Genomic DNA, 10814 nt, shown 5'->3' with positions numbered 1-10814 from the left:
AACTGCAATATCCAAGCCCATCGGCAACTTCAAAAGGCTGAAGCTGAACGGGGTGTTGGGTCGGGCCGGGTCGGTTTGGGTCACGTCTCTAGCTTAGTATGTGCAGCACATACAAAAGCAAACCATTACAGGAGATTTCAACCCGGTTAGATAGTGGATTAGCTCTTCGCAAAGTTAGTCCCTTTGAATTTCATAAAGCTCAAGCAATCACATTTTATGGCTAAACGATTCCATTTTGTGAGCAATAGAAAGATCTTTTTTAAAAAAGTATTTTTTCAAATTATTTATTTTGCGTGAAACAAACGGAACTTAGATGCAAAAATTTAAGATAAATATAGGAAAACGCAAACGCTCTTTAGAAAGAGAAATCTCCCATAGAAAAAATAGTTAACATGCTTATTCCATCACGAAATCAAGGTTATGAATGGAAGCATTATTAGAAATCAAGGTTAAGAATGTGATTATTTCTGTCACGTGCCCCGCACCTGAGCTGGCCATTGCGATTCTCTCGTTGCCCCGATTGCGTGTAGCGTTGCTTATAGATCAATGGCCCAAAATATTGTCTGCTTAAAAACGCCTTCCATCTATTTAATTTTCTGATATTTTGCAAGATTTTTCAAAATGAATTTAGTTTACGTACTTACGAATTCGAGCGTGTTGAATCATGATGCAACACCGGTGTTACAAATTCGGAATCGACATGGCTCGACATTTATTAACCTCTTTATTAAAAAAAAAGATTTACGTCGCAATATTTTGGCAGAGATAAGAAACGGTAGAGCTAATAAGTGCAAATCGAATGACCAAAAAAAAAAAGATGAAGAGAAATGCACTGCTTGCTAATCTTAATTCATAAGATGACATTGACGATTCATATCCCATCTAAATCATGAAGCAATAGTTCACAATATCATCTATCGTTTCTTCCTATTTCATGGATAATACTCATCAAATGCTCTGGAGTTGGTTTGCCTACAAGGACTATTAGGTGAGATCCTCCGAACACGGTTTACGCAAATATAAATATAAAAGATTTAGGACTGAATTAACAACAATACATAAGGTTTATGACTAAATTAGCATCAATAAAAAAATTAGGATTTAATTGGCACAAATGCAAAAGATTTAGGACTAAATTAGCACAAAAAAAGGTTTAGAATTGAATTGGCACTAATGCAATAGGTTTATGACTTTTTTGACACTTCTCCCCTCCAATCGTCCTGGCCAGACAAAGCTGTGATAATACAACGTCCCTTCGAAGAAATTGAGCTTGAATGAGAATCTCCAACTGCGCAGTTCCGTGATATAATCCAAAATCGGTTTCCTTGGATTTGCAATGAACTGTTAGAGGAGTTCCGGCCATCAAGTTGCTATGCATCTCAGCGAAAGTCCTCTTGGCCGCAAGACCTCCTACCCAATTAGTTGCAACTAAAGAACAAATGAACACGAGGGTAGCTGAGGTCCGCATCATTGTCGCGTTCACTGCTCTGACGTCAACATCATTCGGGTGTTTAAGGATAGAGAATGGAGCAAATGTCGGATTGAAAAGGACAACGTGGCCGTACCTTTGATTTGTCCAGCAATGGCGGTCGTTTTTTTAACCGCAGGCATGCTTAGATGCTTAAATTGGAAACTAAAAACGATCAGTGAATATTCTTGGTTGATGACTATTGACTAGGCGCACCGCATGGCTGACAATAGAAGAGGAGTTGCTTGCTTAGGGGCAAAAGTCACAGTAACTTTGTGATCACATCAAAATTAGCAGGGTAAAAATGTTTACTCCATCATTAAAATTTAGGAAAGTTTATAATTAGGTTCCTTGAAAAAAAAATCACGATTAATGTACTTTTATTAGAGTTTGACTTATTTCTTTAGAGAACTGCTGGTATACCGAATTAGTCACCAACTCTTGGATGTCACATGGCCACTATGTTAGTACTTTAACAAGGAAATGACACTATGTTAGGATTTACGAAGCCGATCACGGGGACCTTACATGCAATCGAATCCTATATCGTCGATACTATTTTTCCGGTATTCCATACTCATCAAGGGTAAAATGAGTCTATTTGTCAATGAAAAATCTTCCGTTTGTAATAAAATTTATTTGTTCATGGTAACTTTTGTATCCCATTGTTTATTCATAGTAAACTTTATTTGCTTGGTGGCCAATTAGTGACAAGTCTTGTATTTACTAAGAACGGCTTATATTTACCATAAACAAATCATACTCTCATGAGGAGATTATACTTATCGAGCATAACTTGTGTCTATCAAGTAAGATGCCATATTTGTACATACAATAAACAAATTGTTTTTATTAAGAACTGCCAATAGTAAACCTTATCCACTCATCTAAAGTAGTCATTTAACCACAAACAACATGCATGTGTCACGGACGAGTTCTATTTACCTAGGACAAATTGCATGCATCAAGAATAACTTGCATTTATCCAGAACAAGTTATGGTTGGGATAAGCATTGGTAAACTTTATTTTTGCCCATGGTAAACCCAAATTGGTCAACCTTATTCGATATTTTCAGCGTCAAAGACTGACAACGAAAAGTTTATCGTTCTTTGTAAATACATGAAAAGATTTACCGCGAATGAATAAGTCACCGCGAACAAACGAGGTGGATCACGGCTTATCGTAAACATAGCTTGTTCTCAGTAAATGAAAGTTATGATCAGGCTTGGAAAAATTATCCAAAAGGTTTTTAACTTATTGCACTTTTGTAGCGTCCCATACTTCCACAAACGATGAGAAGGCTTTTCAAAACCTTACTCACTTCTTTTTTTATAATCTTTCTTTAATCGGAGTAATTGGCCCATGCGAAAGCTCTAAGTAAAAACAATCAAGCGGCCATACGAGCACAAGTGCATGTCAAAAACATCAAACATTCAATTGGCAGGCACACCTAAACAAAAGGTATGGCCTTTCATGGTTCACTAAGCAAATGCACACATTTCGGGCATCACACTTTTATTCAAAACTCACCATCCACTCCTTATTATATTTTCACTTTATTTACAAAATTCACATAGGAAGAGTACTATAGAGAATAATCTACTCCAAATCCACCAACATCATCTCTGTCCATGATCTTCACTTCCCATGACGTTTTTCTTTGCCCACTTGCCCATCCGAAAAAAATGGTTAATCAATACGAGTAAGCCGAAGCTCCCGCAAATAGGATCCCTAGGCCAAATGACTAAACCAACTATAACATCATAAAATTGAGGATCGTCCAAGACAACCAAACACATCTCATATCAACAACAGATATCAAAATCCTACCAAAGCAAATACGATCCTCATAGACAGTAGATCTCATAATCATATCCAAATCCATTATCACAACTCATCAATCATCAAAATCCAATACACTCGCATCCGTAATCATAGAAAGCATAATAGTAAGGTTAGAAATCTAATTGCCTCAACTAAGCGAGAAATCAAATGGACGATCGGACGGACGGACGAACGAACGAACAGCCCAATGGGCAATGAACGACAATGGACGACCACAACACAGCGTTGGAATGGCAATAGCAGCCATGAACAGCGACCAAAGGCGATCGGCCAAGGGCTAGGGCAATCGAACAGTTAGCATGGCGACAGCATGGACAATGCGGGTCGCGGGTGGCAAGGGATGTTAACGGCGGTCGGTCGGTAGTGGTACGGCCGAGAGAGAGGGGTCGACAGTTCAAGAGAGTAACGACGAAAATTTTGACTAAAGCTGTTAAATGAATTGACAGTGATTTCTATTTCTAATGGTCCAGTCAACTTGTGGTCGGCATCTTATGAAGTGTCATGCTTAATCAACTGCTTGCAGTATAGTCGGCTTGTGACATGTCATGCTTACAGTCGGTTGTTTGCTAGCTGCTTCTACTTTGTTGTACTTGAGTACTTTATCGTGCTTACATTAGTCGAATTTCAAATTTCGTGCCAAATGATCATAAACTATCAAGTACTAACCTACTCCTATTTTAAGTAGGTGAAAGTTGGGCCTCGCGGCTGCTATGCAGCAACTAACAGCCATGCTACGTGGTGACATGTGGCCCCGCACGTGTCCTTGTGCGGTCACATGTCTCAATTCAGTCCTCGATTGTCCCAATTTCTTACGTACTTGATCCGATGAGACCTAATTTCAACATATCGTGTCCCTAAAATAGTATTGGGTCCATAATAATTCCTTAAAAATATCCAGGAGTTCGAATAAAAATTCCTTATAGCTTATCCAATAATCCAAACTCATTAAATATTAATTCATCCATAAGCTGGTGATGGTTTTTGGGTCATTACAACTTTGGCTAATTCATTCATAAAACTTTCAATTTTACCAATAGAGTCTTAAACCTTTTGATATTTTGCTAATTGAGTCCATCCGGTCAATCATAGTTAAAAATCAACGACGTGAGGTTCCTATGTGGACAATTTTTATAATTTTTTTTTATGAATTTGTGAATTTTTTATTTTTATTTTTTATTATTCTTTCTTTTTTTTCCTTTTTTCGGCTAAACCAGGCGATGGTCACCGGCCAACCCTTCCCGGCCACAGAGGAGGGTTGCAAAGGCATCATCAAATGCGGGTAAGGGCTGGGACACTCACTCGCTATAGGTAAGGGCTCACGGCCCTCGTCCAATGGTCAACGAGGGTTGCTAGCCCTCCTTTATCCCCGACGAAGGTCAACCAACAACCCTCACCGGACTTGATAGAAAAAGAAGAAGAAGAAGAAATATATAAAAAATTTAAAGATTTTAAAGAAAATTAGTCACGTCGGCTTCGGATGTCCTACGTGGCACCTTCGACATCCAAGTCAGTAATTTTCAATTAAAATAAGTTAGATAGACTCAATTAGGAGTGAATATGGTTCGAGTGGGCAATTTCCACCCACGAATCCATAACCACCCACTAAAGGCCGATTCCGAAAAATTAAAATCGAGAACCACCCGTTGGTTCCAAGGATCTACCTAGGAACCGGACCGTCGGTTCTCTTCAATTCCAAGGTGGGTCTATAGTACCGATCCCACCAAGCAAATAGAGGCGACCGAGAGTGAGAGAGGTAGGTGATGAACGGCCGCAGGCGCAGTCATGAATCTATGTGAGTTGAGAGTTGAGGCCGTGAGTTGATGAAAGTCGTGGCCATGAGTCAAGAAACGGAGACGGAGACGGAGATGCCGAGGTGAGAGTGAGAAAATGAGAGTTTGAGACGTGAGAGAGCAAAGACTGAGACGAGAGTGAGAGCTTGAGACAAAAAGATCGAATTTCAAATTAGGAATTTAAGATTTTTTTATTTTTTCAAAAATCATAGTTTACACGAGTGTTGGGTCAGGCCAAGTTGGATTGGATCAAACCTATAAATTGCTTAGGGTCTGTTTGGTAACTGGTCTATTTCTCTATTTTCCTATCCTTTTTTTTTTTCGGAATATAAAAACGACAAAAATCTATTTGTGCTATTTACCCCAAAAAAAATCTATTTGTGTACGTCAGTTAATTTCTCTATTCTCTAAAATAAATCAGTGGTTGAAACAAAAATAAGAAGTAAAACAAAATTTGTTCCCAATAACAAAAAGTGAAAAAAAAAAAGTCATTTTAGTGAAATAAGTCTAATGTAACTCGACCAGACCCAACCCAGTAGCCAACCCACATATACCTAAATTGACAAGTTGGGCCAATTTTTTTTTCAAAAGACCATTTATACTTTGGGTTAATACAGTAAAAAAATCCTAAATTGGTACATCTGTAATAAATTTACCCCAAACTATTTTTTTGACCATGAAAAATCTCAAACCGGTACACCCGTAACAAATTTACCCCAAACTATTTTTTTGACCACCAAAAATCATAAACCGATATATTTGTGATAAATTTACCCTAAACTAATTCTTTTAACCACGAAATACTCCAAATTGGTACCACTGTGACAAATTTACCCTTCGTTAAATTGAGTTAATATCGTGAAAAATCTCAAATTGATAAACCTGTGACAAATAGAGGGTAAAAACCCCAAATTGATATATCCGCCAACCGCCACGTGTTATCCAATTCAGCAATTTGACAGTTAAATTTAACGAAAACTAACGGAGGGTAAATTTGTCATAGGTGTATCGATTTGGGGAAAATTTGTCACAAGTATAGCAGTTTAGGATTTTTTGTTGTTCAAAAAATAATTTTGGATAAATTTGCCACATGTGTACCAGTTTGGGATTTTCTATGGTATTAACCCTTATACTTTTGGCTTACTTAATATAGTTATCATCAAAATAATGTTAGGATAAAAGTAAGACAATCGATTTGATTTCTTTTTAATTTTTACGTTAAGATTCTCGTTTTGGCACCTTAAATAAATACATTTTCCAAAAGACGCATAGAAAAATTCACATGCAACATGAAAGAATTGACAACAATGGAAGAATATTTGAATTCGTATTTGAATGCTTTGTATCTACATAAATGAATTATGTTAATACTTGAATTTTATTAAGTCATATTTTTTGTTTATCAGAGGTGGGTGCAGTGGAGTCAACGAGGAAAGCAAATTTATATATTATTAATTTTTAGATTGTATCTTTAAATATTGTCTTTTGCTCAATTATAGTGCTTTTTTAGAATTCTTGTGAATGCAGTGAGAAGATAAGAAGTGCAACAAAAATTAAAAATAAAAACCAAACCGAACCGTCAAACTACCTGAAATCATTTAATCATTACTCAGTCCAACCTAACCCGAACCGAAAACCTTGAAAAAATCGTGTTGGTTTGATCAGTCAAGTCCTTATAAAAGTTCAGCTTTAGTCAAACATGAATTGTTGAGTCTCCATTGACATTTTTATAAATAAATGAAAAATGGGAAATATAAATTTTTAGGGTCATACCAAATACACCATGTTAGTTTTCTATTCCAAGAATAGAAAATTTCTGCAGTTATCAAAAGCGTTCTTCTACTCAGAAACTCGTTCAAGAAATAGAAATATAAAAAAAAATCTAATGAGAAAATGCTACCAAACGCACCCTTAGTATGAGTACATATAGAAGCAAACATTACAAAAGATTTCAACACTTTTAGATAGTCGATTAGCTCTTCACAAAGTTAGTCTTCATTTGTTTTACGAAAAATATGTAATTTGAACTATATTTTCCTAAATGACCGCATATATAACTTGAAATAATTAGTCAATGAAAAATATTTTCATTACCGACAACAAATAGTGTTTAAATATCTACGTAGATGACGAAAATATTTTTCATTCATTCATTTTTGTAAGCTCTATAAGCGATCATTTGTTGAAAAATGATTTTCAAATCACTCATTTCCCGCGAAACAAGCAGAGCCCTAATCTTTTAAATTTTGCAAAGCTCAAATAACCTTAATTAACTCTAAGATAACTATGGAAAGTAGGGGTGCGCATAGTTTCGGGGTATACATGGTAAATTTCATGTTCCAAAAATTGGAAAACAGGTTTTGACGAGTAGGTTCTAGGTTCCAAATTAGTGGAACTTGGAACCTAGAACAAGACTTTGTATTTCTAGTTGTATATTTCTTAGCGCGATCTAGCGGTACTTCATATCATCCGATAATGAGTGTGTAATATGGAACTACTAGTCCGAGTTTTCATTTCCAACTATATTTGTGATTGAGACTTTGCTAATATATCATATTCTTCTCATGTCTAAATACGAGTTGTGATCGGTAAATTGAAGCAGCAAGTGGTAATCAATAAATGTGATGATTTACTACCATCGTTTACTTGGGTAGACTCTGGAACTTACGAGAGGGTAGGTTCCAGATTTCAGGATATTCGGGATACGTTTCAAGTTCCAAAAAAAAAATGAAGAACTTATTCTCCAGGTTTCAAGTAGAACCCGTATGGAACCCGGAATTGCTCACCTCTAATAGAAAGACACAAAAGCTCCTTAGAAAAAGAAATCCCCTATAGAGAAAATAGCTAACAATTTTTACTTCATCGCTTACTTTTATTGGGATATCACATTCTCTTTTCTTTTTTTTCCCAACTTGCTTAAATCCTCAATTGGAGTCCGAAATTGGGCGTGCAATTTTTCCTGGTGCAACAGTCAGATGATATCTTGAATCACTTTTCTTGTGCTGGATCAATTTACAACCGGTCCGATCAAAGATAGGCAATCAAAACCATGGTTAGAAGATTTACAAAGAATTACTTCTCGCAATTTGATCAGAAGTGATTGCGTTAAGTGAGAATTGAAGTGAAGATCCCACGCTTTTCGGTGTTAATAATCCTAATTGTTTCACGAGTCGGCAAACCCTAATGATGTCATGACAGAGGGCTGTTTGATGGGTCATGGGAGGCAAAATTTCATGGAGAAACTGTTTTGGGACAAGCGAGGAAGGTGCAGAGTAGTAGTATGGTTTAAACAATTTTCTGCATCTTCGGGGCGTGCATAAAAATATGCAGTCCCTCTTCCCGCATACTCATGCAAGAACCCCAGCCCCGACCGTTAACACTTGGCGACGCTCCGTGTTGGCGGAACACGTTTGTCACCTTGTGAAAAAACATTCCTCCGATGACTGAGACCTAATTCCCTGCGCTCTCTGCAATTTATTTGAAAAGGCACGCCATGATTCTGTTCCTCCTTTCTTTTTCTGGTCAACAAGGTTGTCGTAAAGAGCACAGGAAAAAGGCACGCCCAAAAATCATCAGTCCTCTGACTCGACTTCTCCCTCCTTTTTGACTCTGTCTCCGTCTCTTTCTCTGTGGGGGACGGATGCAATTGTTCCTCTCTGTATATAGCCCACCATCTCAGATCGATCGATCATCCTGACTCTGTTCTTTCTAGAGGAACGACATTGGAGGAGATGTCTCGTGTTTCACCTCATGCCAGGGTTTAGACTGCAAGAAGAGAGTCGAGACAGAGTACCCCAGAGACATGGCTCAACAGGTCCCTGTTTGCTCCCTTTCTTTTTGGTCTTTTTGTTTTTCATTCTGGGTCTAGATTCTTTGGTGACAGATGTACTTACTACATGCCAATTATATGCTACATTACATTGTTTTTGCTGAACGGCCTGATCTGATCTGTTTGTTTTGCAGAGAGAGGGATGGCCTCTGGGGTTGCAGCCAGTGAATGTGAGGGTCGGGTTGGGGAGGAACAACAGGGGACGCTCTGCTGGTTCCATATCTTTCAACACCCTGCTCACTGGCTCTCCCACTTCTTCTTGCACAGACTTCTCCTCAGATTTGGACACTGAGGTCAGTGAAAAAAATTTGCGGGCAACTACACTACGAACATGTTCCTCGTAGGCAAAAAGATGCTATTTTTGAGAAGTGGCAGAACGAAGAATACAGAGGGCGATGATATGTTGGAAATGGGTTGTCGTGCAAACTCGGTTGGGCTGAAAATGCAATTAAATTTCTAATCCATATCTGCTATAAACAGAGTATTTTAGTTTCTCTAAAAGCATCTTGTGGCAACAAAATGAAAGATCTCACATCTGAAAAACCTTGTGCTCGTCAATTTCAGTTCCTCGCCCCTGGAATTCATCCGGGTTTCGACAAATTTGCTACTTCTTGCCAAATTTATGTGAATGAAGGATTTGCGGTTTCGTTATTTTATGCAAAAATTGGACTAGTGAACCCCTCTCAATAACACTAACCAAACTGCGTTTCCCATCATTCAGTCCACAGGATCATTCTTCCACGACAGGAGCATCACCCTCGGGAGCCTAATGGGTGCTTCCACCATGCTAGAGCTCTCTCGGAGATCGACGAGAATCCGAAAACCAGAGGCCGTCAAGAAAAGCTGCAAGCCCAGAATCTGGTTATTCTCTCTGTGCTCAGGGGTGAGCACTGACGTGGAGAGGATGGACAACGATGCTGCTCAGTCACTCGGCCAATTTCTTGCGGTGGAGAGGAAAGCCGCCAACGGATGCAGGAGAATCGGCCAGGGCCCGATCACGTATGGACCCGACGAGATCGTCATGGCCCAGGGCGAGAGCGGGCCGTCGAACTCACTCTTCGTCGACGGCCGGGTCGCACCCCCTCCTAGAGCGAGCCCAGGAGCAGAGGAAGGTGATGGCCCCGATGGGTATGGAGTGTCTCTGATTCTTTGCTGTGCGTGTGGGAATGGCTCTCACTGAATGGTCTTAGACCTTGTGAGTTGAATTCGTGGTGTGGTGTGGTGATTTATTTGGTGGGAAGAGAGAATTTGTCTTGGCGATCTTTATCATTTCTCGGACCTCGTTCATTTTTTCCACTTCTCCTGCTTTCTCTTTTACTGTGTTTTTCCACCAAAACGCACCGAAAGTTGGAAACAGGGGCAGGAGTTAGCAGAGCGGAGTGCCAAACCCACTGCCACCGTTAAAAGAATACCCAATAACTTATTAGATATTTAAAAGGGATAAATGCATGGCAAACCCTTCCGTCATCACGAGGATGTAATTGAGTCTCAAATTCTTTAAAAAGTGCAATCGAGCCTTAAAATTTATCAAGTTGGTGCTATTAACTTCTTCCGTTAATTCCGTTTAACTTGACAAGCGAAAAATACTAACAAATTTGAGCACTCGTTTGCACCAGCTTGACAAATTTTAGGACTTGATTACATCAATTAGACAACATTTAGGACTTGATTATACTTTTTGAAAGCTTATGATTCGATTGTACTTTTTTGAAAGCTTTAGAACTTAATTGCACCGGAACTTTCGGCGCACTTATCCCTAGGATGTATATTCAAATTGTATGTGGAAGTTTATGAAAAAATTCACTTTATTTTGATCCTGACAGAGTGAGAGGGAAAATTATTATGCATTCCAAAGGTAAATGGCCCCGCCGATTCACCAGA

The 10814-nt window shown here is 38.6% G+C and overlaps 1 protein-coding gene across 1 annotated transcript; it reads left to right on the top strand.

Moving 5' to 3' along the window:
• The first annotated feature begins 8656 nt into the window (after positions 1–8656).
• Positions 8657–10195, top strand: LOC115736676 (uncharacterized protein At3g17950-like). The gene is made up of 3 exons (XM_030668502.2): positions 8657–8918; positions 9068–9226; positions 9655–10195. The coding sequence occupies exons 1-3, from the start codon at positions 8907–8909 to the stop codon at positions 10111–10113; spliced, it is 630 nt and encodes a 209-aa protein (XP_030524362.1). The 5' UTR covers positions 8657–8906; the 3' UTR covers positions 10114–10195.
• The last annotated feature ends 619 nt before the right edge of the window (positions 10196–10814 follow it).

The sequence above is a fragment of the Rhodamnia argentea genome, chromosome 8 (genome assembly GCF_020921035.1).
Source record: "Rhodamnia argentea isolate NSW1041297 chromosome 8, ASM2092103v1, whole genome shotgun sequence".
Lineage (NCBI taxonomy): Eukaryota > Viridiplantae > Streptophyta > Magnoliopsida > Myrtales > Myrtaceae > Rhodamnia > Rhodamnia argentea.
Note: the sequence above shows the minus strand (reverse complement) of the source record. Positions and strands in the feature narration are given on the sequence as shown.